Raw genomic sequence first — 27,668 nt, forward strand, 5'->3', positions numbered from 1 at the left:
GCATGCTGAATGAAAGAAGCCAGACCGAAGAGCATATACTGTATACTCACATTGAAATGAAGTTCTAGAACAAGCAAAGTTGTAGAACAGAAAGCAGAGCAGTGATTGACTGGGGCTGGCCATGGAGCAGGGGGATATTGACTGGAAAGAGGAATCAGGAAAATTGTACAAGTTATGAAAATATTCTGTATCTGGAGTAGAGTGGTGGCTACATGGGCATTTGTCAAAACTCATCTTACTCTATGCCTGGATGCCTTTTATTGTAGGCAGTTATGTCTCAAGAAGGCTGATCTTAAAAGTGAATTAACTATAGCTTGTGGTAAGTGCTACAAACGGAAGAAAATATGGTATTAAAGAAAGAATACGGGGGATAGAGACTACTCTGACGTTTGAGCAGAGCGGTGAATGCCCAGAGGGAGCCGGCATGGAAAGATCTAGGGGAGGGTGGGCATTCCAGGAAAGAGTAATTGCAGGAACAAAGACCTAGCATCAGGAAGGAGTCTCCTGATCTTGGGAACAGTCCGAAGGGCAGTGTGACTGGGCGACGTGGGTGGGGCTGAGAGTGGTAGGAGATAGGGTGGAGAGGTTGGCAGGAACCAGATCATGCAAGACCTTATCAGCCCTGATAACTGTTTGGAATTTGAAATGAATAAAATGCAAATCCCTCCTGGACTAGTGGGGCAGAAACACATAAGGAAATAGAGCCAATACTGGGCCATGGGTGACATGTTTGGGAAGTGTACAAGAATATACGATGGAGTGGTCAGCACACCCTGGAAACATCTGGGAAGGCCTCCCAGAGGAGGTGACATTTCAGCCGAAGTTTGAAGGAAGAGTAGCAGAAGAGAAAGGCTATTTCAATGGAAGGATCTGTGTCTAGAGAAGCAGACATTCAAAGACCTGAGCATAACACAGGGTGTGGCAAAAGTAGGTTCACAGTGGTGAATATGTGATACACCGAGTTTATTCTTGTATTATTACTTATTGTATTACTAGAGGCCCAGTGCATGATTGAATCATGCACGTGTAGGGTCCCCTACACGCTTTCACTTTTCGCGGTGGAGCTGGGTGCCTGTCCACTCGTGCACCAGGCCTTTCAGAAGCCTCCGGCTCGGTGGAGGCTTCTGAAAGGCCTGGTGCCGGAGCAGACAGGCACCCAGGTCCCCCACTTTTGTTTGTTTTTTGTTTTGTTTTTGTTTTTGTTTTTGTTTTTGCTGTGAAAGAGCTCATTTATTGGGGTGGTGGACTCAGTGGATCCAAAGTGGAGAGCTGGCGAAGGGATCGGTGGCTTCCAGTTTCAAGCGCTGGTTCTCAGTCCTGCGGCACCTGTTTATGGATCGCTTCAGCGAGGCTGGGCCAGGTCAGGGCTGCACGCACTTTGGCATCCGGGCCAGGGATGCTCTCCAGGCCCCACAGGGTGAAGCGGCTGAAACTGGCGGAGGCACGAATAAAGCGGTCGAAGTCCCACTCCAGCGCCTCCGGGAGTTCCACCAGCTCCTGCTCCTCCTTGTCGGATCCCGCTGAAAAGTCCTGCTTCCCCACCGACTTCTCTTCCATCACCATCACGTATCCCAGCAGGCCAGGCGGCACCTCCACCTCCTCGCCCCTAAGACTGCGCCCCGAAACGACACTTCGAGTCCATCGGGACCCTGACGGATGGCGGGGTGAAAAAGCGCCCCACAGGGGCGGGCCGGTTAACCCGGACTTCACAGGGCAGAAGGTGCAGCGTGTGCGCAGAGCGACGGGGCGTAGGTGGATGCGGTGCTTCTCCATGTCTTCCTCGTCGCTGCTCTCCATCCTCTGCCGGGTTTCCGTGGCTCGCTGACTGAGGCCAGAGCTCGCTCCCCCACTTTTGATGGTCCGCGGCCGCTGAGGGGGGCTACCCTGCAGTTGAGAGGCGCAGGGGGAGGGACCCCATCAGCGGCCCCAGATCTGACCATTGAGAGGCACAGGGGTCGGGAGTCCCGCCCCCTGCACCTCTCAACAGCAGGGTAGCCCCGCTCAGTGGCAGCAGATCCGTGCCTCTCAATGGCCGGATAGGCCACTCCTAGTCCCGCCCCCCAGCCTCCCGCCGCCCAATCGTGGGCATAGCGGAGTGATGGTAATTTACATGGTACTCTATTATTAGATAGGATTTTCCATACAAACAACCTTAAACCTACTTTTGCCCTGCCCTGTTTTAGTCTTGTTGGAGTTCTTCCCTGTAGGAGGGGAAGTAGCAGAATATCAGAGACTAGAGAGAGAGGCTTTTGAATGCCTCCTCAGACTTGATGCTGCAGGGTATGGGACACCCCTAAAGAATTTTAGGTAAGGGGGTATTAGGGCCAGGTTTACATTTCAGATCAAGACCTGGCAAATGGAGAGCAAGACCACTGGTTCTGATGTGAGATCATGGGGAAGGCCTGACAGGTGTGGGTGAGCAAGGAGGAGGGCCAGGCTGCTAAGAGGTGATTGGGACTATCTTGAACCCAGGGACTTCAGGTTTCTGCTGGCTTGAAGGCCTGGCTCCCCTGGGAGCTGATGGTCCAATTAAGCAGGACACGTGAGAGAAACCGGTTGAGGAAAAGGTCTGCAGAGTTTGTGGCACCAGATGGCTATAAATGATCATTTTTATTGAGGTTTAATTGACACATAACATTATATTAGTTTCAGAAGTACAATATACTGATTTGATCTTTGTATGTATTATGAAATGATCACCACAATAGAAAGTCTAGTTAACATTCATCATTATACAATTACAAATTTTTTTTTTCTGGTGATCAGGACTTTTAAGATCTACTCTCTTAGGAACTTTCAAATATGCAATACAGTAGTATTAGCTATAAACATGCTGTGTATTACATCCCACAAATACCAATAAATGGAATTTTATATCTTTTGACTCCCCTTCACCCATTTCACTACCAATCCCCCCTCCCACCTTTGGTAACCACTAATATGTTTTTTGTATCTATGAGTTTGGATTTGCTTGTGTTTTTTTTTTATAAATCCTACATTTAAGTGAGATTATATGGTATTTGTCCTTCTCTGACATATTTCACTTAGCATAATACCTTCAAGTTCCATGTTGTTGCAAATGAACAAAACTTCATTATTTTTTATGGCTGAGTAATATTCCTTTGTATATATGTACCATTTCTTCTTTATACAATTGTCTATTCGTGAACACTAAAGTTGTTTTCATATCTTGGCCATTGTAAATAACGTTGCAATGAACATGGGGGTGCAGGTATCTTTTCAAATTAGTGTTTTTGTTTTGTTTGGAAAAATACCCAGAAGTGGAATTGCTGGATCATATGGTAGTTCTATTTTTAAATTTTTGAGGAGCCTCCATACTGTTTTTCATAGTCACTGTACCAATTTACATTCCCACCAACAGTGCACTAGGGTTCTCTTTTCTTCACATCCTCGCCAACACTTGTTATTTGTCTTTTTTATACTAGCCATTCTAATAGGTGTGAGGTAATATCTCATCGTGGTTTTGGTTTGCATTTCCCTGATGATTAGTGATGTTGAGCAATTTTTCATGTACCTGTTGGCCATTTGTATCTTCTTTGGAAAAATGTCTACTCAGATCTTCTGTCTATTTTTTAAAAAAAAATTTTTTTAATTGATTTCAGAGAGGAAGGGAGAGGGAAAGAGAGATAGAAACATCAATGATGAGAGAGAATCCTTGCTTGGCTGCTTTCTGCACACCCCCTGCTGGAGCCGGCAACCTGGGCATGTGCCCTGTAGGGAATCAGACTGTGAATTCATGGTTCATAGATCCACACTCAACCACTAAGCCATGCCGGCTGGGCTCTTCTGCCTATTTTTTAATCAGGTTGTTTGTTTTCTTGCTATTGAATTGTGTGAGTTCTTTATATATTTTTGATATCAGCCCATATCAGCTATATGACTTGCAAATAATTTCTCCTATTCAGTAAATTTTTTACTGTGTTGATGGTTTTGTTTGCTTGCAGAGCTTTTTATTTTGATGTAGTCCCACTTGTTTATTTTATTTTATTTTATTTTTTTAATCCTCACCCAAGGATATTTTTCCATTGATTTAGAGAGAGTGGAAGAGGGAGGGAAAGACAGAGAAAAATATCTATGTGAGAGAAACAACATCGATTGGTTGCCTCCTGCAGGAGCCCCAACCAGGGCCCCGGGGCCGGGGAGGAGCCTGCAACCGAGGTACCTGCCTTTGACTGCAATCGAACCCGGACACTTTGGTCTGCAGTCTGACACTCTATCCACTGAGCCAAACCGGCTAGGGCCCACTTATTTATTTTTGTTTTTGTTGCCTTGGTCTAATAAGCAGGACACATGAGGAAAAACAGGTTGAGGTAAAGACCTGTTTGAGTTTGAGGCACCGGAGGGCCGAAAGGCTAACTTTTACCTGCATCTGCTCCCTCCGAGGGCTTGTTACACCTGAAGATTCCTAGGCCCTGGCCCCACTGATTCAGAAACAGTGCGTCTAGGATGGAGCCCAGGAATCTGTATATGTACAAAGTGCCCCTCCCACTCTGGTGCAGGAGGACTCCATACCTACTCTCCAGGGGCTGGAGCAGGAGGCAGGACAGCCACACTCCCGTCTGGACAAAATTCAGGTACAGATGACAGCTAAAACAAGACTCTGGATGTGGTGGGAACAAAGATAGCTTGTGTTTCCACGGTGCAGCTGAAGAATTGCCATAGAATCGCTCTGGTCACCATGTGTAACTCCTGGTCAACTGTCCAAGGAGCCACAGGAATAAGGGTGGAGCCAAGATGGGAGCGTGAGTCTGACTTTTAACTGGTACCTCTCCTAGGGTGTGGATTGGGGGCAGGATGGGGATTCATGGAGGCTGCGGTGAACAGAACAAGCTCTGTGTGTTGTGGGGTCGAACCCTGGAGTCAACAATAAGACCACCAGAGGCTGCTAATTGATTTAAAAAAGCAGGCAAGGATTTATTGAAACTGGCCAGGACGGCCGCGAGGGCACCATACGCAGGTGGCCACCCTCACGACCGCGCCATCCCAGGTGTAGGCAGTCCTTTTAAAGGTCTAAACCACAAGAATTTTAGACATTGGAATGCGGACCTCCCTTGCGAAAGCAGATTGTACAAAAGCAGAACTGAGCAGGGTTAATAATCTCTAAAGGTAGTCAACTCCTGGAGCCACTGAGTCAGTGTGAATCAGTCTCCTGTGGTTCTGGTCCACAGGCACAGGAAAATGACCTTTGTGATGTGGGATGGGTTAATGTGAGTTTCCAGGTCTCAGTCTGGGGCTGAGGTAACTACCCTATTGTTTAAGCAAGTAAGTATGTGCAGGCACCAAAAGAGCAGGGTTAAAATTTAAACAGCAATTTTTACCTGAGATGAATGTATGAATGTCCTTAAAGCCTTATTTCATTCCCTACTCGTCTTTTGGGAATGAATCTAAACCTTAGATTCATTATTCAGTTTGTACCTAAGTATGGTTGCTACCATACTTCATGTGTAGAGAGAGCAGCTTCCACTGCACGCATGGCGTCTCACCAATGCTCCTTGTGGTCAGACCCATTTTTTTTTACTCCTCACCCGAGGATATGTTTTATTGATTTAGAGAGCGGGAGAGAGAGAGAGAGAGAGAGAGAGAGAGAGAGAGAGAGAGAGAGAGAGAGAGAGAGTGTCATGCGAGAAACATTGATCAGTTGCCTTCCGTATAGGCCCCGGGAATTGAACCTGCAACCTTTTGGTGTCCAGGATGATTCTCCAACCAACTGATGAGAAAACTGAAGCCCAAAAAGGATTAGCAAATTGCTCTGGGCCCTGTGGCAAGGAGGTAGGGGAACGAGGACTAGAACCCAGGTCTCTGGACACTCCTAATCATAGCATTGCTCTGCCTCCCTGAGTGGGAAAAGTCACGTCATCTCCTAATCTTAAGTGATCTTCCAAGCAAGGAAGGGACGGTACAAGTTTTCTTTGTCCCATCCCTTTCAGAAGGTACCTAAGTCCTTACTATGTGTGTTTTCAAAAGAAAACCCTTCCCAGGCCAGAGGAGCTGGGATTTAGAGCCTCCTGCTGTAGGGTCCCAGGCAGGAGCACTTCTAAGAATCTCACAGCGATGCCACATGCCTCAGCTTTATCCAAGCGACAGAAGGAGGTGGTGGAGGTGGCAGCGGCAGCAGCAAATCTGTCCCCGGCGCACTGCAGCACTGTTCTCTATGATGAAATACACATGGCATATGGCTGCAAAGTTACTATCTTGAGAACAGAAAGGGATTCTTCATGTGCCAGATTTTACTTCCTTTCTGAAATGATCTTGTAGTAAACAGAGGTTGTTTGATCTTGTTAAGATCCCATGGATGGGAAGTCCTTTACACTTTTAAAGTAAAACTATTGACTTACAGTTTCAGTCTATCACTGGTGCAAATGTTTTTTTAAACATGAAAGCTCTTCCTCCCTCCTAAGGCCAACACAGAAGAGGCACTACCACCACCAGGAGACCAACTTCATTCCAGTCAGAGTCCAACTCCATTCCAGTCACAGCCCCCCCATCCCCCGGCCTCCTGATGAGACCGCCTTGTGTCCTGCGGCTGCCAGCCCTTGGCAAAGGGGTTGGGGAAGAGGAAAGGCTTACTGAGCGCGGGAGGCCATGGGTGGAGGAAGCCAGGAAGGGCCAGGAAGCTAGAGCAGTGGTCGGCAAACTCATTAGTCAACAGAGCCAAAGATCAACAGTACAACGATGGAAATTTCTTTTGAGAGCCACATTTTTAAAACGTAAACTTCTTCTAATGCCACTTCTTCAAAATAGACTCGCCCAGGCCGTGGTATTTTGTGGAAGAGCCACACTCAAGGGGCCAAAGAGCCGCATGTGGCTCGCGAGCCGCGGTTTGCCGACCACTGAGCTAGGAGAATGTGACTTTTAGGAGGAGAATTATTTTGAACCATGTCTTGTGCGCTGACGGTATAATGATCATTATTAGGACCTCAGATGTAACACAGAGGCCGCCCTGAAGTTAAATTTTCCCTGTCAGATAAGCATGGCCTGTCAGCCCAGCAGAGGATGGTTCTCTGCCGACCTCCCCCACAGGAGGGGGGTGGGATGCTCCAGCTTCTCCCTCGCTGGCCGTTACCTTTCATTAAGGACTTTGCTTTTTTGGTAAACAAGGGCACCACTTTTCTACCTTAGCCTTATAAAATCAACCTAAGAAATAAATACTTTATGCAAAGACCACAGCTATATTTGCAGGGTGTTTTGTTTTGGGTTTTTTTTTTTTGGCCCATATTTAGTTTCAGGGTTGCTATTTGGAATCCTACCTGCCCAGGGCCCCTCCTGGGCAAGTGTGGCCTCCAACAGAGGGACAGACCTGTGGCCTGAATTATGCCCAGTTGGATTATTTTTGGCTTTCACAGTGTTTTTGGTTTTCACATCAAAATCCTGTTTGCTGGCTTCTCTTGAAAAATCAGAAAACTTGGCCACACTGGGCCACACTCCCCTTTGACAAGTGGCTGGAACTGAGTAACAGTGGCTCCCTTTGCACAGGTTGTTCTCCAGTTTGCCATAATCCCCCCCACCCACCCACTCCACATAACCCCCCATCCACACCCTAAGAGAGGGTACAAGGTAAAAGGCAGATATGGAGGTGTGAGTTTCAGTCTCGATTCTACCACTTATTTCCTGTGGCTCTCGAACAGGGGGTCTGCATCTATCTGAAGCCTGTGTTTAACCCCCGGGAAGAAGAGGATAACGAGGCAGAGCGCCAGGGGAAAGCCGCGCCTAGGGGAAGCACTCACTGAGAATTTGCCCTGCGTGCTATTGGCATACTATTGTCAATGGCAGAGGAGACTTGAAGATGGTGTACAGACAGACACACCTACTGGAATGTAAGCTTCATGTAAGCAAGGATTTTTAAAAATCTGTTTTGCTTATTCCTACACCCTCAGAGCCTGGTACAGTCCCTGGCACATGGTAGGCACTTAGTAACTGTGTTGAATGAATATGTGAACTTAATGTTTTCCTGAATTCTTATTCTTCATATGTTTGAAAGATCAGACAGAGGCCGAACACCAGGACTACAGGCTTTATTAGAGGAGAAGGACCTGCCGGGCTGTCTCGCAAGGGGAGAGCAGCAACACGTGCAGAGGGGAACACGCCTTTTGAGGGGAGGAATGGGAAGGAATGGGGGCTTAGTGTACTCAGCACGTGCTGATTGGTGGCTTAATGTACGGTCCATATAAGGTACATAGTCACTCAGGTACTTAGGGTATTTGGCAGGTGCTGATTGGTGGTTCAATGTATAGTCCATATAAGGTGCCTGGTTAGGTACTCAGGTATGTCCAGGCCGCAGGTGCAGGTTACATCATACTCCGCCCACCAGTTGGGGGAAGGGAAGATCTATCATTGTTATGTGCTAAATTATTGTTGGTTCATTTTATAAATGCAAATGGACTTACAGGTTATTTTTAATTTATGTGTTGATTTTTTTTTCTTATTATTCCACACTTTCAAATGTGAGATATGGGGGAGGGAGGGGGGTGCTAACCTCACCGCCCGGCTCCAGAGGAGTCACCCCTAGCCAAGGTGTCATATCCCTTGGCCGCAGCCACACATTCAGAGAAAAGCAAGTTGCCCACATACAGTGCAAACACTAAGCTCCAATCTGGAGCCTTTCTTAGGACTGTTGGGGAAAAGAAAGCTTTTGTCTGCTGGGATTTTTCACTGTGAGGATGTAATTCTGATACTCTCAGAGGGACTGCTTGAGAATGCGGGGAAAAGAGCGCTGAGGGAGAGAAGGCCTGGGATTTCCTGGTGCCAGTGTTGGAGTGCCTGGATCCAACTTTGCCTGAAGTTCAGATTCGCCTCTGGGTTTTTGGTGTCATGAACCAATAAATTCTCTTTCTTAAACCAACTTGAATAGCATTTTAGTTCACTAGCAATGGAGACATCCTGACTAGCAATTTGGAATTTGAAAATGTAGACCAGAAAAAGAGGCACAAAACTGTGAGGGCCATTGTTCAGGTGAAAATCAAACCTTGGACCATGGCCAGAAGCAAACTGATCGCTTTGCCTCTTTCTCCTTTACCTGAACCTCAAATTCCATTAGAATCCAGCAGAGTAGGGAGCTAGGAAACAACAGAAGAAATGTAACCCTTTCTTTGATACCTGGCATGAGAAAAGAGTCCAGTTGTTCTTTTCTGGGTTTTGTGCAGGTACTGACCACATTCACTGGCTTTCCTTTGACGTGTGTTTTGTTGTTGTTGTTGGGGGCGGGGGGTGCAGGGGAAGACATCAAAATAAGCCAGGTCTTCGTGGACTTCCCTAGTATTTGACACAGAGGAATTCTACAAGTGCTCGTCATTGAGCCTGTGAGCTCCAAAAAGACGTTGTTCAACTTATGCATCATTTAGAGATGTTCATTGAATAGGGTTATTGAGCACCTCCTCAAGCCAGGCTCTGACTTGCGCACATGTCTGAGTGGAGCAGGCTTTCTCCTTTTCAGGAGGGGTTGTTTCTACTCCACTGTCAGCCCTTCTTCACCCGCTGGGACCACACCTTTGCTGTGACCCTGCTTTCTCATCCGACCAGCCTGAATTCTGCTACCAAAGAATTTTTCACAAAATATTGCATCCCATTTCCCACTTCGGGGAGCTTTGGTGGTCCCTATAGTTCTCATATCGAATCTATCCTCTTCTCCCCAGCCCTTAGAAAAACTACTACCACTAATAAAAGCCAACAGTTTGGAGCACTTACTATGTGCCAGGCAACATGCTTAGTTTTCATATTCATTTTCTCTGTTAATCCTCCGAATGGTACTAGAAAGCAGAAATCCAGTTGGAGTTCCCCTCCTCAGACCTGCCAGACGCCCCAGGTCCGGCTGCCCCAGCCCTGCTCCCACCTTCTTCCTGACCACTAATCTCTGCCCCTTGGGTCCTGGACTCACATTTTCAATCTCCTCTCCCCTATTAGTACAACTCTTTCTGGCTGGAGCCATGATTCTTCTCTGCCTTTTACAACTGTCTTCCCCCACCCCCTATACACTAGTTTCATTTTTAAATAAATGTATAAAAGTCAAAAAGCGTCATGTAAATAAAACCATTAAGTAAGTAATAAACAGGACAGGTGGTACTTGGATATGAGACACACGTCCCATAAACTCGCGGTCTTCCGTGACCATGCTTCAGTCATCCTGGCATTGCCCATTGCCAGGCACCAAAAGTTTCTCACTAGAAGTTAATTATAAATAACTTTTTGGTCTAAAATTCCATAGTCTGAGAGGCAAGGTCAACATACATGAAACCTCCATAGTGGTGCAGGGTGTAGAAGAGTAAAATATAAATGAAACTCAGGAAAAAGAGATGAGCTACACAGTGGCTCTCTAACTGGGACCTCTCTATGGGGCGTGAGAATTTTATTTTGAGGCTGATGGTTTATGTCCAGAGACTGGAAAGTCAGAGTAATATTCCATATATAATCACTTCTTCTTTATCCAATCGTCTACCCATGGACACTTAGGTTTTTTCCGTATCTTGGCTACAGTAAATAATGCTGCAAAGAATATAGTGGTGCAGATATCTTTTCAAATTCTTGTAGAGGTGTAGGCATATGGTAATAGCAAGCAAGGGGAGGAATTTGAAGGTAAAATCAATCTGTAAAATGAAAAACAAAAAACCTTTTCCACAAAGACTTACAGGCTTGTCTTAGGCTTTGCTCTGGGAGTATTTCAGGGATTTCTTTTCTGTTGACTATAGGGGGGGGGGGGCGGGGGGGGGGGGGAAGGCCTTCAGAACAGGAGGCCTGGGCTCCAGCCCCTCCCCTCCGCTCTCCTGAATGAATGAAGTCTGATTACATTCCCCAGCAAAGCCTGCGCTGTTTGCTGTGAGGAGGAAACGTGGCCAGACAGCACTATCCGGGTGTCAGCCTCAGCCCCGTCCTCCCAGGTTCAGCTCGGGGAGTCAACTCCGGAGCCTCGCTGGGTCTAAGCCAGTGATGGGCAACCTTTTGAGCTTGGTGTGTCAAACTTCGCCAAAAAACTGAGCATAACTCGGGTAGTGTGTCACTTTGAGGAAAAAACTAACTCCAAGACTCTAGTCGCAAATGTTTCATCCTCAGGAGCAGCAAATGTTTCATCCTCGCATGCAGCCGCGTGTCATCAGAAATGGCTACGCGTGTCAGTGCTGACACGCGTGTCACAGGTTCGCCATCACTGGTCTAAACGGAAGAATATTCGGAGAGGAGCAGCCCGCAGCTAACCTGTGTGCACGCACTGGGCTGGGGACTCCGGACAGAGGCCCTGCCTTCCAGGCACTTGCTCTAGCGGAGAGGGAGGTCGTTTGGAGTCTCAGAGAACCGACCCAACCGGAGGGGAGAGCCCGCTGGCGTCCCGCGCACCCAGCCCAGCTCCGAGGCCGGAGCCGGCTCTCCAGCCCCCCAGGCGCTGGCGGCTGCGCAGCGCTGCCTCGGCGCCCGAGGGCCCGGGCGGGGCGGGGCCCGCGCTGTGACGCCGCCCTCCGCACGCCCCGCGCGCGTTGCCAGGGTGATCAGGTGACTCGCCGCTCGCGGCTGTTGGGACTGCGGTGACGTCAGGCGCGCCGCTGCCGCTCACTCCGCGGCTGGTGCGGCGCTATTTGTGCGGTCTCGCCTGGTCCCGTCCGCTCCGTCCCAACCGGCGCCCAGTCCACTGGTGAAGAGGTGAGGCTCGGCGGCCCCGGCCGGCCAAGCTGGGACCAGAGAGGGGGTGAGGCGCGGGCAGGGCCCTTCCTGGGTTGTGCGCGTCCCCCGGCTCCCCGGGGCTCCCCGAGGGCGGCAGACAACGGAGCGGGATGGGCCGGCTACGAAGCGGGGCGCGCGAAGCCCCCGGAGAGGGGGGGGGTCCCGGCGAGCCTAGCCGATGCCCACCAGTGTCTCCCCGCCACACACGCACCCCCTCACCCCTCGGCTGTTCCTCCGGTTCCCGGTCGCCGCGCAGCTGGCGGAGGCTGGGGGCGAGGAGCGGGGTGGGGATCCGCCGCCCCGGGGGGCCTCTGGGCGGTGGACCAAGGGGCTCTGCGTTTCGGTGGCCTCGCAGCTCAAGGAATCGGCGGGCTCGAAGCCAGACTCGCCACACCCCGCCTCGGTGGACGTCTGCGGGAGGCTTCTGCATCTCTTTGCCTTGGGCTGCGGTTTCTGGGGCGCTGCCGGGGACCTACTCGGAGCTCGGAGCCCGGTCTGCGGGGGGGCGGGAGGCCGCCCCGGAGCCCCGCGGGTGGGAGCAGGGGCGCAGGGTGTGCAGACGGCGAGCTGTGGTGAGTGGGGATCCTGACCGCTGAGAGCGGTGGGTTGGGGTTCTAGTAGACCTGTTGGGGGGTGAAACCTGAGCGGAGCCCTGCGCAGCGGGGACTGTTCTCGCAGCCCCCGCGGGGAATTGGGAGAGAAGAGGGAGGGAGGAAGGAGACCTCCGGAGACCGCAGTCCCTGCGCTGGAGGAAAAGGGAGGAAGATTCTGTGACTGGCTGGACTGAGCCCTGGGGCCGTGTGTGTGGGGGAAAGTTTGGAGAATTAGGTTAGTCCCGGTTAGGAAAACTCTTAGTGCCCAGCTGGGTATTGCGTGCCGCGGGAGTCCCTGAGGCGTTGACTGGTTGGAGGTAGGGGGATCCCAGGAATGGGGAGACCCTGGGGAGGCTCTTGTGACAACCTGGCAAAGAGGTGACCGCACTTGGAACTCTGGTGTGATGGGATTCTGCGAACCCTGGTTATGAAATGTTTGTAACTGTCAGGCGCCTACAGCCCAGCCATTGTTAGCAGATTAAAGCAAAAATTCCTTCTTACGGGAGAAAGGAAGCGCCCGCGGCAGCTCCCTTGGTCTCCTTTGGCCAGATGTGATGACTGCCGGAGAACTTTGCGCCCCTCTACAGGGTGGGGCACAGGTAGGTTTACAGTTGTAAGCACGCGAAACACAGTTGATTCTTGTGTTACTTTTTTATTCATTACTGTTTTCCATACGAACAACTGTAAACGATTGTTGCCCCACCCTGTGTCTGTGCGGTGGGCGGGCGGTTGGTTGGTTGTCGGCAGCACTTGTTCTTCAGAGGTTCCAAACTCTTACCAAAACCTCTTGTCTTCAGGGGGGAATCGAAACCCCAAGTGACTGGGAGGAGATTTAATGGGGGGAAGTTATTAAGGGAGAATCAGTGCCCAAAACGTGAAGATGGGCACTGGGGAAGCTGAAAGGAGGCCCCTGCTCTTTGTTAATTGTAGAACAGCGTTCCTCTTTTCTACCTGTTCCCCTCAGCTTGTGGGCTTCCCAGCATCAGATTGCTTAAGTGTTAATTGGCCGTTTTGTCTTAACTTCCTGAGAAACAGGAGAAAAAAATGTTTTGGTTACTGAAGAGGAATGATTTGGTGATTCAAGGTTTTTCCCAGCTCTGGAATTCACTCATTCTGTGACTCAAAAAATGCGCTGATGTCCATTTTATGTTGAACCTTAGGAACTTCTGTTTTCTGGAAGGAGGTAAAATGGCTGAATCTTCCCACCAATTTGTTTTGTATTTGTTTGACTCCAGAAAACAGAATTGGACCTCCAGGGATCTCATACAGTAAAAGGTAGTTTAGGCCCTAAACTTTAGGGAATTGTTGAGAACTTGGCCAAGGTGGCCGGCCGAAGCTGGTTTGTGTATAAACCTAGAAACCTGCCCAGCACTCAAGGGAGGGCAAATCCGGAGTGGTGGCACCTGGGGAGAGTGAGCTTCCAGTCACATCAGTGAAGTCATTCTCTGTAAAAGAAATCTTAAGACAGGTCACCTGAACACTGTGTTTACCGCATATTACTACTTACCCGTTGAGTCCCCATCTCCCCCTTGTTATAATAGTGGTTCTTAAGGGGCTTTGCGGGGGCCTCATAATATTAAGAATACTGGATATTAGATTTTTTAAAATTGTTAACCATTTTCTAAATCTCTTTGGAAATATTTGAACCCGCCAGCTAATCCTTCTTCCTTTGGAAAGAAGCAGTCCACCCCCCACTCCCCCAAACACTGTAACTGTGTGCTGCCGAGGCGGTTAAGTAGGTCAAAAGTTTGGGGGAATTTTCCGCTTTCTTTCACCTCTGCCACCTCCACAAATTTGCCCAGCGGTAGAGAAGTTAAGACTTCGTGTCAGGAAAAAAAGCATTAGTGTGTTTTCCCTAAGCACGGCTCCCTGGGACTGGGTGTTCTGTTGAGAAAGTGAAATGCCGTCCCTTACCGGGAACGAGGCCCAGGTGAGAGGCAGGACTAGGAGAGGCCAGAGACCCTCCGGAGCAATCTGGGCCTGCACCTTTGTCACCCAAGGCCTCGGCAGGGCCCTCCTCTCTTGGCACTGAAACTTCTTCCTCGACCTTGAAACAGGGTCAGTCAGTCCTCCCTTCACAGAGGTACTGCAGAGAATTAATGAGAGGCTTGTATGAAGTTTGAGCTCATCCAAATCAAATATTTTAATTCTTGAATGAATGGTAAATTTTGAGATGTAGTGAAATAAAAAAGGAGATGGACGTTCTAAATTTTTGTAAAAGCCTCCTTCAAACCCTAAGGCTTTGTTGTTGTTGTTGTTTTTTCCTGGAGTATTTGGGCTTGGTTTACCAACGTGCCTATAATCAGGATCCGCAGGCCTGAGCGTAAGTGCTGTTTGTATTTCACATGTAAACCAGTCCAGATTCCCCCCCACTCTTTCAGAATGCCTAGGAGTCAATCAGTAGCCTAGAAGGTATGGGGCTTTGGACCCAACACCCTGTCAACCCTAAAGGACTTTGTTATTAAGCTCATCAGAGACAGAAGTAGGTAATAAAGCTCACAAAATGAAATGAGTGAAATAGTCATTTCTTTAAAATCCCCTATCCTATGTCCACCAATCCTACTGCTCGGTCAAGTAGAGATTCAAATGCTTGCTGGTGTTCCCAGGAACTGTACGGAACTGTTACATCCACCTCTTAGACTTTTGACATTTGTTGACAAGCATAGTTCTCACTTGAGTGAAATTCTGACAGGAAAGGGAGAGGCTTCTTGTTTTCCTCAGACTGAGCTCAGGCCTTCATGCTCCCCACGCCGGGCCAACGCTACTAAATGGCTTGGCTATAAAATGGGAGTCAGCAATTAAAAAAACAGCTGTATGGAAGCCAGGGGATTGAGCATAAGTTGATCCTCCAGCCTCTAGCCAGAAAAAGTTTACAATGCTTTGGGCACTATATACAAAGTGCCCTTCAGAAGGAAGTGAGCTTGGAATGACTTCTTTTTTGTAGTTTTTAGGAGACATGTGGAATATTTGTACTGATTTAGGCCTCAAGCAAAGGAGGCAAATCGTTTGAATACAGTCTCTGTGGCCAACAAGCCTGTGGTATGACTCTGCAGAAAACAAGGGATGATATATATTTTTCTGAACCCTTTCAATTAAATGGTTTAAGGGAGTGTTGGTAGTTATGGTGAGAGGAGGGTTTGATTTACCTGCATTTACTCATTGGGGAGTAATGTCTTATTCACAGGTGCCTATCATTAGTTCTCTGATGATTTATGCTAAAGAATCGTTAGTTAGTCCCAAGAGAACTGGCCCAGAAAACACATCGTTACTGCAAATTATCTGACCACGTGGTCAGTGTTCAAAGAAAGGTAGGGATGGGGAACAATGGAACCGCAAAGGTTTTGGGGGAGAAGAATTCCTGGGAAGTGGTGTTAGACTTCTGCCACGTTAAATTTCTAATGCCGTGCACAGTACTTCACCAGTCAGCTTCCGGTGTCAGGACCTTGGGCAGGATCATTGGGGAGAATAAATACTGCCTTCAGCCAAAGATACGATTCACTAAGTGAATTTTTTTCAGAGGTCAGTAGGCAGGTGGTAGGGCTGGCTTGTGGTAGGGGCCCCTTAAATCCCATCTCCTGGAACTCCATGTGGCTCTGATACTGGGAAGACAGCAGTGAAAAATCTAAGCGTTAAAAAGAAATAAGTGCAGTCAGTGTGAAACCACTGGTGTTTTTATATGAAATTTGCCCGGAGGCCTAAGTGGTGGTAAGACTGTATGCTATATTAAATTCTAGTCCCTTCACCAGGGGAGTGACTTCTTTGGTGCTGTGGTATATTGTTCTTTCTGTGTAAGTATGCTCTTGGAAAACTCAGGTTTTAGTTCAGGGTGGATGCTGTTATTTATTTTAATTCATCAGTACCCCATACTTTGAGCCCCTTGTTTTCCACATATGCAGTAGCTCTTTGTGGGTAGTACTAATGACAGAAATCTGAAGATAGCATCTAGCATTTGTGTTTTCTAATTTGTGTTGTCCATAGTGCCTGCTCCTTTAAAAATTCTGTGAAAATGAAGAGAAGAAAGGAGGGGAGAGTGAGCTGCCCTGCGCTTGTACTAGTACATGGTCTCTTGGGGTGCTGCACATGGTAGGCACCAGTGGTACTTGTTGGTGTGAAGTGAAATTCACTCTTGTCCATTAACAGCCATCCTGCAGGGCTGGCTGAGCTGCTGCTTCCTCCATGGGCCAGGAGGGCATGCTTTAATGGTGGCGCAAAGCCAGGGCTGGTTTGGTGTCCGTCAGGAACCAGGAGTGCTTAAATTACCAGCACATTAAGCTGTAGGGGTCTCTTTCTAAGCCATCACGATTTCAATTTTCCCACAAAGCCTAATCCAGGGCTGGGGTATGCGGGAGAGCGGGGCAGAGACAGTCTTTCAGGGGCTGTGCTGGTGGGGGACCTGGTTGGGTCGTGGCCATGTCAGGCTTGTTGGGAAGGATGGGCCAGTCCTCTTTCTAATGTGTCCTCTAAACTTGGCAGGAGGCAGAGTTCATCCCTTTTCTCTCTCTCCATGCTCTAACCTAGCCTTTCATTTCCCCAACTCACTTTCTGTGTTAGCAGCTTTCTTTCCTTTTCCTTTCCCTTGTTCACTGCTGCTTTCTCTTTCAATCCTCCCTCTTGCTGGGCCTCATTTCCCCCCATTGTCACTTTGAGGCCTGGCTATTTGAAGTTCCAGGCGTACGATGCTGTCCTGTCCCAGTGACCAGGTGTAATTTAGAGGTCCACAGCTTTTTTTTCTGAGGAGCCAGCCTTCACTTCCCTCCTGCTTTTCGATAGCATTGGTGGGGTACTGCCCAGAGTCCCTGACCTGAGTCATTGGGTGAAGCTGCAGGTGCCTCTCCACTGGGGCCCCAGCAGTGTGGGCAGGGGCTGTGGGCAGGATTTGCTGGCATTGTCAGCCGTCGGACAAGGGACTGAGATCCACCCTCGCGAGTCCTTCCGGAAGCTGAAGGCAGAAGCAGAATGGGGAGTCCTGTGTTCAGGCAGTCCTGTGGCTTCTGCAGAGGACCATATGTGACTAACAAAGTCTGGAAAGGGGGCCTTTGGTTACGTTGGCCTGGAACCAATGGGACTATTTACAGTTGTGGATCTTGCCCTGCAGCTGGGTTTTTCCAGGGGGCGACTGGGACAAACTGCTCTCAGTGGTAGTTGGATGGTTATTGGAAGCATCTAGAACAGTGGTTCTCAACCTTTCTAATGCCGCGACCCTTTAATACAGTTCCTCATGTTGTGGTGACCCCCAACCATAAAATTATTTTCGTTGCTACTTCATAACTGTAATTTTGCTACTGTTAATGAATCGTAATGTAAATATCTGTGTTTTCCAATGGTCTTAGGCGACCCTGCTAGTGGTTCTCAACCTGTGGGTTGAGAACCACTGCTGTAGAGCCTAAGACCATCGGAAAACACAGATATTTACATTATGATTCATTAACTAGCAAAATTACAGTTATGAAGTAGCAATGAAAATAATTTTATGGTTGGGGGTCACCACAACATGAGGAACTGTATTCTAGGGTCGCGGCATTAGAAAGGTTGAGAACCACTGATCTAGAAGCATGGCTTTCCTGCTCAATGAGTTAAGAAATGGATTTTTTTCTCTTAAAAGCCATGTGGCAGACTCTACTAAAAAATGATTACAGGGGTTTTAACTTCATTGTTAAATATGTTTAGAAATATATATATGTATATATATATGATATGTATATATATATATGTGTGTGTGTGTGTATGTGTGCGTGTATAAAACAAAAGTACAGTTTAATGAATAATTATATTTATTAATATAACTAATTTATTCAGGTCTAGAAATAGAACTTTACTTTTTAAACCCAAATGGGACAGTAGAATGTTCTGTGTTGCAATTTGCTTTTTTAACTGTGTTGGCACTTTTCCATATCAGCACATGTAATTCTATCTCCTTTTCTTAAGCATCAAATAATAGCAGTTCCATGGTTGGGAAATTCCGTGGTTTATTTAATCATTCCCATATTGATGGACCTTTGGGATGTTATATGTCACATAAATATGAACCTGTATATTTTACACATGTAATATGTGTACTATCTAACTGTTATAAACAAATGCTACAATTAATGTGTGTATGCTATAAAGTTCTGTGTATAAAATTGGTGGGGTCTGTTGTTTTGCATCCTAGCAGTAGTATATATCTGTAGGATAAATTCCTAAAGACAAAATTGTTGGTTCAAAGAATAGGGTATTTTCATTTATTTGAGATTTCACTTAAGAATGTGTCTTTGTTGAAGAAATTGTAAAAAAAAAAAAAAAAAAAAAAAAAGAATGGGCCCTCTATAAAAAGAAGGATGTTTCCTCCAAACATTAGGGAGGAATGGTATACCAGTGCCTGGGCAGCTGAGGGGTAGGCTATTTTATTTGTTGATATATTCAGGTAACAATGTTTTTTTAGGGCTGTTTAATATTTAGATCTTATATCTTATAGAGCAGCAGGTCCTGGATCCAGCCAGGAGTTCTGTATAGAAAGTTTTGAAAAAGGATTTTAGCAGATGATGTGTTATCCTCTGGTGAAGGAAACTTCTCTGGATTCCCTCAGTTTACAAGGCTGGAAGAATGCTAAGATGTACATTACCAAGTTTAATATTGGAGGGAAGTGAGATTGATTGGCTATAGCCATACAGGGTGGGGCAAAAGTAGGCTTACAGTTGTTTTTCTGGAAAATAATACAAGAATAAACTGTTTTGCATTCTCACAACTGTAAACCTACTTTTGCCCCCTCCCTGTATTTTCCAATAATGTTAAACTACTGTGGGTAACTAATATGGGTATGACTTTTCAGACTTCTCCTAATCTGATGTGTCAGGACAAGTGGAGAATGCTTACATTTTTGTATTATTTTAATATTGGCGATAATGGCTGAATGGCTTTAGCAAACCATGTTACTAAATAGTTTGTAGATTTTTTAGTTTCATGTAAACTGAGTAATAAAAGTAGTGTGTAGTTTTTATATCAAATATTGTTTGTGAGAAAGGAAAATAAAATAAGATAGTCTCTGAACCTTCCTTACTCCAGGATGGGGCTTCAGAGATAGATGATCCACTATTGTATTTTTTGCCTCCATGTGCATTTTTTTTAAAAATATATATATATATATTTCAGAGAGGAAGGGAGAAGAGAGAGATAGAAACATCAATGATGAGAGACAATCATTGATCAGCTGCTTCCTGCACACCCCCTACTGGGGATCGAGCCCGCAACCCAGGCATGTGTCCTTGACTGGAATCGAACCCAGGTCCATTCAGTCTCCAGGCCGACACTCTATCCACTGAGCCAAACCAGCTAGGGCGCCATGTGCTTTTTGATGTCCTTGTTCAGGAAGGGTCCCATTTCTAAGCTATGTGTCATTGTGTATTCCACGGAGAGGCTATTCTAAAGCCACAAGTCAAAATGTTGATGCAAAAGATAAGCTCTAATATTTAGTCATTCATTGATTATATGAGGACAGCTCAGGGCATGGTAGAATTCTCTGGCAAACAAAAGATGGTGATTAAGGTAGGGGATGGCTAATAATATTTAGAAGGCCAACTCCAAAATCAGTATTTGGACAAGAATGAAATAACACTACAGGACATCTGCTTCCAGTCTGCCTGTAAAAGAAAAACAACTTAGGAAATGGGAACAAGGCAAAATGTGTTATAAATAATGAACAAGTCATAAAAACAAAGATCTTGTCCATGTTATGATAACTGAGATCTCCTGGTGTAGTTCTGTTGTCCTGGACTGCCTCTCTTGTGGCTTTGGGGCTCAGATATCCACATGTATGTGTGGAATGACTTTCCCTATTGGTGGTGTCATTGGGGCTGTACTTGTACCTCAATTTCAGTAAATTTGCATAACTCTTTGAGGTGACCACCCTCTGAACCACCCAAAGTGAACTTTGTTTAGTCTTTATAGGCAAACTATCCTCATCCCTGAAATTTGGAGAAATTCTAGCATTTTCCACTTGATGCAGTAACAGACAAATAGAAAAGGTAATTTTATTAGCAGTACTGAAGGGGAAGAGCAAGCCAGCTAGATAATTCTTTCTTTCATATCCCCCATACTTGGCCTGTCATGTAGTGGGTACTTATATTGATGAATAAACAATATTAGGCTTGCCAATAGTATTCAAAAAGTAAACATAAGTTATGTGAATCTTTTAAAAAGAGATTGAATAACTGTTGAAAAGGAAGCTGCAATAATCCTGAAATGATCCTCTTCTTAGCAAGGCTGTTTGTGAGCTGACCTTTTGGCCTCATTTCATACTAGCTGCTTCAGCCATAATGAACCTGGTTTGTTGTATTGTTTTTAATCCTCACCTAAGGATATATTGTTGTTGTTTTTAAATTGATTTTAGAGGGGGGGGGGGGGGGGAGAGAGAGAGAAATAATGATGTGAGAGAGAAACATCAATTGGTTGCCTCCTGTATGTACCCCGACTGGGGATTGAACCCAAAACCTGGGTATATGTCCTGACCAAGAATGGAACCCGAAACCTTTCGGGTTCGATCATCCTTTCCGTGCATGGGCCAACACTCCAACCAACTGAGCCACACTTGCCAGGGTATGAATCGGTTTAATTCCTCAAATGCATTCAGCTCTTTCTCACAGATTGTTATCTCTTGACCTGTGTGTATATGCTTAACTCTCAGTTGTTCATCACTTCCTTTCAGAAGCATTCTTGACTTCCCTGACCTGTGGCCTCTACTTTGAGCTCACAGTACCAAGTGTTTCCTCTCTCTTAGCATAATTGCTGATGTTAATGTCTGTCTCTCTCACTAGCCCGAGAAGAAATTGTCTCTTGCTTATTACCATTATCTCGGTAGTGCCTGGAACCACTAATGTTGGGTCCACAGGTTTACAAAAACTGCAAACGAGATGATAGAACAGCACAGAACCAGTAATTCGAAAGCTTTTTTAAGCCTAACCATACCCAAAATTGTGGGTATGAAAATCAAGAAAAATTGAGGGACCTAGAATAGAAAATAAACTATTTACAAAGATCCTATTAAAAGGCCAGCTAATCAGGGAGTTAAAAAAAGACACAGAGGAGTTCTTTAGAATAAGATCTGATCTCGTGTTTTTAAACTTTAAAGACAATTTATAAATTCCCAAGAAGGATAGGTAAGGATGGAAGGATGAGCATGGCGTCTGGCTTTGACCATAAGATCATTTACAAGATGGAAAATTAAGGGAATTTTGCTTTTTTATCCCACGTCTGACTTCTCAGTTTGAAGCAGAAAGAAAACATTTAAAGAACTTAGGGAGCTGAAGTGTCATGTGAAAAAAGAACCACAATTACAAAAATCACTGTGAAAAGCAGATATAAAATAGGTTACCAACAAGGAGAAGATTAGTAATAGGAAGAAAATCAGGGTACTGGAAGTGAATAGAAGGTCTATAAAGGCATGTAGCATTAAAAAAAAAAAGTGGTAGCATGAAAAGCACTAAGAAAACTTGCTTGGCCAGTGTGGCTCAGTGGTTGAGCATCTACCTATGTACCAGGAGGTCAAGGCACATTCCTGGTCAAGGCACATGGCTGGATTGCAGACTCGATCCCCAGTAGGGAGCATACAAGAGGCAGCCGATCATTGAATCTCTTTAATCATTGATGTTTCTATCTCTCCCTCTCTGAAATAAATAAAAAATATATATTTTTTAAAAGACCATAAAGGTTGCCTTAGTCAAACTTTCAGAAATACAAAAATGAATATAAATAAATAACAATTGCCTATCATTCCAGCCAGATATTTCCTTCTTGCCAAATTTTGTCCGTCTGCTGTTACTGTATGACTTAAAGTGTGCAAATCTTTTTTTTAAAATATATTTTATTGATTTTTTTTACAGAGAGGAAGGGAGAGGGATAGAGAGTTAGAAACATCGATGAGAGAGAAACATTGATCAGCTGCTTCCTGCACACCCCTTACTGGGGATGTGCCCTGCAAGCAAGGTACATGCCCTTGACCGGAATCGAACCTGGGACCTTTCAGTCCGCAGGCTGACGCTCTATCCACTGAGCCAAACCGGTTAGGGCAAGTGTGAAAATCTTAATGTACAACTCGGTGAGTTCATAGCATTCACGTAAACATGACTCAGTTCAAGATGTAGACATTTCCATTATCCCAGAAGGCTGTCCTTGTGCCTCTTCCATTTTGGCAGTTCTTGAGCCTCACATAAATGGGATCATACAGTGTGGTGTCTGTTGAGTCTGGCTTATTTTGCTCACCTTTGTCTGTACTTGTTACTATAAGACCTCTTAGCCGCCTCCCCCCCCCCCCCCCACACACACACACACATTATTGTATGTAATATTGTTCTGGGTGTGTGTTTTTTTAATTGCTGAGCAATTTTCTGTTATTTAACTATACCATAATCTATCTGTTCTGCTCTTGGTGAACATTTGGATAGTTTTTAGTTTGGAGCTATTATAAGTAAAGCTGCTTTGAACATTGTTACATATGTCTTCAATGGACTTAGGCACTCATTTTATCTCAGTATAGATCTAAGAGTAGGGTTGCTGGGTCATAAGGTAAATACTGCCAAAGTCATGAGTACATTATATACTTCCAAAAGCTTAATTGTTTTAGCTTTTCATATATAGATCCATGATATAGTGTGAATTATTTTTTGTTTATAAGGATGAGGATCAAGGTTCATTTCCACACTCCCACAAGAATATTGTGGAATGAACTCAAAAAGAGTCTGGAGGCTTTGCTAGAAATAAAGACTAAAAATTTATTCAAAGGTCGGGGTTTGCAAGCTGGAAATACAAGTAGGCAATACCCAGAGTGTTTTGAAGAAGAAAGCTAAGAGTTCTTATAGTAACAAGTACATTCTTGAGATAAGTCAGTCCTGCCTTCTTAGCCTCTGGATTTGTCCGAGAGTGTAATCCTCTAGATGACTGTTGATCTGGATAATGGATGTCACGTGGTCTGGATATGTGAGCATTCCTTCTGTAGTCCTTTAGTGGGTAATCGGGGTTATCTGGAGGTTTGCTATATAGCATATCAGTATTTATAGTAAAGAAACTTGGGATCATGCTGAATATGTAGCTTTAAATTTTTTCTTAAAATTATTACATAATGCTTCAAAAACAAATCAAAATGTCAGCAAAAGAACTATGTAGATGTACTATAATTTAACTCTTTTCTCTTGTTGGATATTAGGGTATGTGTTTTTCTTCTACTTTGTCTTTTATAGTGCATGCTCTCTCCAAATGTCTGATAATCTTTGTCCATTCATTTATATATGAGGTAATAAAAAGTTGATTAGAAGATCTGTGTATACGGGCTTTACTGTGAGGTGACTGGGCGAGTTATTTCTTGGAATCTCCTCAGCTTTTAGTTATCAATATTTTTTTTTCCATTGGGGCTCTTTAGTTTTTCCAGGGGAAAATTCCCCAGTGTGCTGCTTACAAATTCAATGCCAGGCTACCAGGTAATTTTAAAATAATAACGGAAAATACTGTTCTTTCCTACACCTCTACTTTGATGAGGTTTTTGATAGTGATCTTATCTCTATGGACCACTTTTCCAAATAATAGTTACTGCTTTTCTCATTGTAGCGTTGAATATCTGCTAATCCTGTGACTGAACATGTCTTGAATGGGATCTTCGGATAGCAGTGGTCATGCAATACAATCTATTAATGGATCTTGGCTGCTACTCCATTTGCACTGTCCCTTTTTGGAGCTATGATTTGTCTTTAATGCTACAATTTCTACTGTTTACATTGGATCCTTCCAGTAGGACTTACATTTCACCTGACCAAATTTATAAGGGAAAACGTTCATATTACAAAGTTTAGTATCAGACCTTAAATTAAAAGCTCATTTGTGTTTTGGTTATGTTAAGTGGTTTGTAACTAGACTATGTTAGTGTTAGGTAATTTTTTATGTTGCTTTGTTCCTGTACAAGCTTGAGAATAATTGATTCCCATCAGGGAGGTCCTGCTTCTCAAAAGGACTTTGATCCCAGCACAGATGCTGTTTCTGTGACTTCTGCTGTTCTCTTTCTCTTACTGTTACTAAGGGAGGATATGGTTCTTGTGTGGGCAGCCAACAAAGTCTGTTAATTTAATTCAGATTTTTCTGAGGATCCTTACTTAATGGCTATCCTGTTCTTTATATATATATATATATATATATATATATATATATATATATATATATTTTTTTTTTTTTTTAATTGATTTTTCACAGAGAGGAAGGGAGAGGGATAGAGAGCCAGAAACATCGATGAGAGAGACATCGACCAGCTGCCTCCTGCACATCCCCCACCAGGAGATGTGCCCGCAACCAATGTACATGCCCTTGACCGGAATCGAACCTGGGACCTTCCAGTCCGCAGACCGACGCTCTATCCACTGAGCCAAACGGTTTGGGCGGCTATCCTGTTCTTCATGTAGAGTCATATAGAGTCACTTATTTGATTGCATGTTATGAAAAAGAATTAAGTAAAATTTAGTAAATACTAAGTATTTACGAAATTAAGTATTCACTGAGTATTTAGTAATACTCAAAATAGTAAGTTTTGGGTATGAGACTGTTCCCTTTATTAACTTACTATTTAATTAAGGATAGAAGAAACTCAAATAGGTAAAGAGTTTAATAGCAATACTAGAGATGGGTAATAGTACAAGGCAGCAAGATGACAGGTATCTCCCTGTTCATCCAGTGTGGACTTTGCATTCCCCAGTAATGCTTTTCCTCTGGAAGTCATTGTGTTGGGCACTGTGGAAATGAGATGCTGGCCCTGCAGACTAGAAGCCCAATCAGGAGAATGGTTTACAGGCTTGGAGGCTGGGAAGCAATGGCCTCCCTCACAGAAGCAAGCCACTGAGAACAGGAACCTATAAACACAAGTGGGGGTTCCTGGTGAGCCGCTCCAGGGTCCCAGGAGCCTGGATGGTCAGGGGAGATGCTCAAGCATCCTCTGTAGATAGCTCTGCCCCTGCCCAGTGATGACTGAGCACGCTGCTCAGCTGCTTAGAGGTATGGGTCCGGGGGAGCAACCAGATCACCCAGTGCCCAGGGCGGTGGCGGCAGTTACACGCTTTGGTCGGCCACTGCTGGCAGTGCTGCTTGTTAGAAAACCCCGTGTGGCCCAACCCTGTTTATGGGAGGACTGCTAGTACTGGGTCAGCGTCTGCTGATCTGACTTACAATTAGTGCTGTTAGACTTTGTGCTTTTTTTTTTAGAGCTATCCAGTCACATTTATGGACATTTCAGGCAATTAAAACACAAAATAATATCCTGTTCTTTACTCAACACATTTATTGAGGGGCCTGCCTTGTGCCAGGCACAATGCTAAGCTCTAGGGTCACGGTGATGATTCAGAAGAGACCTGATCTCTGCTGTCCCAGCCTACAGTCTAGTGGGGAAGTCAGACAAAGGCTAATAAACAGATACATAAGATATTTGCCAGTTATGATGGTGAGAAGGAAACAAAGTAGGCAGAGCTGAAGCTTTTCAAGAGGTTTGAAATACTTTTATGGCATTTTATAAATGATCTCTTGGGTTGAAATTCTCTTCCTAATGATTTCCACTGATTAAATGCAAATAATTTTTATTCTTTGTCTTTTAGGTATATTCTGCAGTTCCCTAATGAACCCAGGGAACCCTCCACCGTATTCGGGCCCTGGTCCGACGGCCCCGTACCCACCTTATCCACAACAGCCAATGGGGCCTGAGGCCTACCCTCCAGGACCTATGGGGGGACCTTACCCACCTCCTCAGGGGTACCCCTACCAAGGATACCCACAGTACGGCTGGCAAGGCGGCCCTCAGGAGCCTCCTAAAACCACAGGTATGTGAAGGGTGTGTGTATAGGTGGATATGTGGGGGCGTGTGCGCAGTCCCACGTCACCAAAGGAAGTATTTGCCAGTTTTCTTTGGCAGAGAAGAAACTCTGGCCTTTGTGTGCCGTGGTTGACATTCTCAAAGCTTGGTGAGTGCTTAGGGTGGCTTCTTATTCCTGAGAGGACTTCTTTCTCAGGAAACCTGAGTCAGTTCTGCCTACTTTCTTGATTTCTCTTGTTCCCTGTGGGGCTGATGACTTCCAGGCCGACATGTTTTCTGGGTGCACCTCCTGGAGCACTGGTGCGGGGAAGGACCAGTTGGCTTTTTGCTCTGGCTGTCAGTTTTGTTTTTCAGGTTTAACCTGTTGGGATTATTTTATCTCAGCTTGTTGACCCTCAAGTCATCCTCTTGCCCCTACTATTGGGGTTGGTTTTCTTTCCTAACATGTTTTCATAATTCTGTTTAACCTGCTGGCTGAGTTCTCAGCTGGCTTGTGAGTCCTTGTGTGCTGGAACAGTGCTCCTCAACATTTACTCTGCACACTAGCGCCAGTCCATGAGCAGCTACTGGGCTATGATGAGATAAGCACAGAAAGTGAGAGTAAACATTTAGAAACCTTTAGAGCAATTTGATATTTCCCTGACATTCAAGCATGTGAGCTTGCATTTTATAAAAGTATCAGTCTGTGAAGGGTTAAAAAGGAAATATCTTGAGAAGCACTGTACTAAATGTCTTGGTGACTGCTATGACTGTCTCAGAACCTTTGTGGAATAGTTACTCTCTTACAGCTCTTTCAGCTTAATTTTTATTGAGTGCTTATTATGTGCTATGTGGTCTCATAAGAGCTTTATATATACATTAACATTTAATCCTTGCAACAATCCTATGAGGTTATTCCCACTTTACAGTGAAGTAATTGAGGCACAGAGTGGAATAATGATTTGCCCGAGGTCATCCAGCTAGAAGTGGCAGATCCCAGAGTCTAATTCGGATAGTTCAGCTGAAGAATCTTGTACCTGTAACTTCTTGCTGTACTCTTATCTCTCTCCTGTCTTTTCTGACCCACATTCATCTGAATTTAGGGCCTTAGGCTGCCTCTGAGATTTTCCTAAAGCTTATCCCCTTATTAATCAAAAGTAGTAACAGAATCAATGGCTTATTTTATTTCAGGATTTGAGGATTCTTAAGGATGGGTGGATTCCAAGGAAGAAAAATATGTTTGAGGAAATTTACACTCAATATGGAAAAATAATACTTTTATAGTGTCAGATCAGAGGCTGTGCTAAGATTGAATAGATGTTCATACCTTTAAAAGATTTGGTTTATCTTGAAGGAAAGCTTTTACAATCCAAGATTCTGTTTTGCTGTAAGTTTTAAATAGCTCATGCTCAGAAGAGTGCAGGAAGTATAGCCAGTAAAATCAGAGTATTTGGCATTCAGGTCTGTGACATCAGAGGGGGATTTCCTGAAAATAAATCTCAGTTTCCGGTTTTCTGCTTCAAGACAAGGTAACCCTGTGATAAATGAAAGAAGGCAGACTGAAATACCACATAATGTATGATTCCAGTTATGTGCAATTCAAGAACAAGCCAAAATAATCAATAGTG

At 45.2% G+C, this 27,668-nt stretch overlaps 1 protein-coding gene and 1 pseudogene across 4 annotated transcripts in view; one reads left to right on the forward strand and one right to left on the reverse strand.

Moving 5' to 3' along the window:
* Nucleotides 1–1,231: 1,231 nt before the first annotated feature.
* LOC307099461 (ribonuclease H2 subunit C-like) lies at nt 1,232–1,897 on the reverse strand (annotated as a pseudogene). The gene has a single exon. The product of its transcript is annotated as a ribonuclease H2 subunit C-like (transcript).
* Nucleotides 1,898–11,497: 9,600 nt separating this feature from the next.
* Nucleotides 11,498–27,668, forward strand: part of CYSTM1 (cysteine rich transmembrane module containing 1) — a 50,601-nt gene continuing 34,430 nt past the window's right edge. For 2 of the 3 annotated variants that reach the window (XM_079770686.1, XM_079770684.1), the window contains exons 1-2: nt 11,498–11,640; nt 25,847–26,068. In XM_079770686.1, coding sequence (XP_079626812.1) covers nt 25,867–26,068 — 202 coding nt within the window. In that variant the 5' untranslated portion in view covers nt 11,498–11,640; nt 25,847–25,866. Of the gene's footprint in view, nt 11,687–25,846; nt 26,069–27,668 lie in introns of all 3 variants that reach the window. The other variant, XM_079770685.1, reaches the window with a different exon arrangement.

The sequence above is a fragment of the Cnephaeus nilssonii genome (genome assembly GCF_951640355.1).
Source record: "Cnephaeus nilssonii genome assembly, chromosome: 5".
Lineage (NCBI taxonomy): Eukaryota > Metazoa > Chordata > Mammalia > Chiroptera > Vespertilionidae > Cnephaeus > Cnephaeus nilssonii.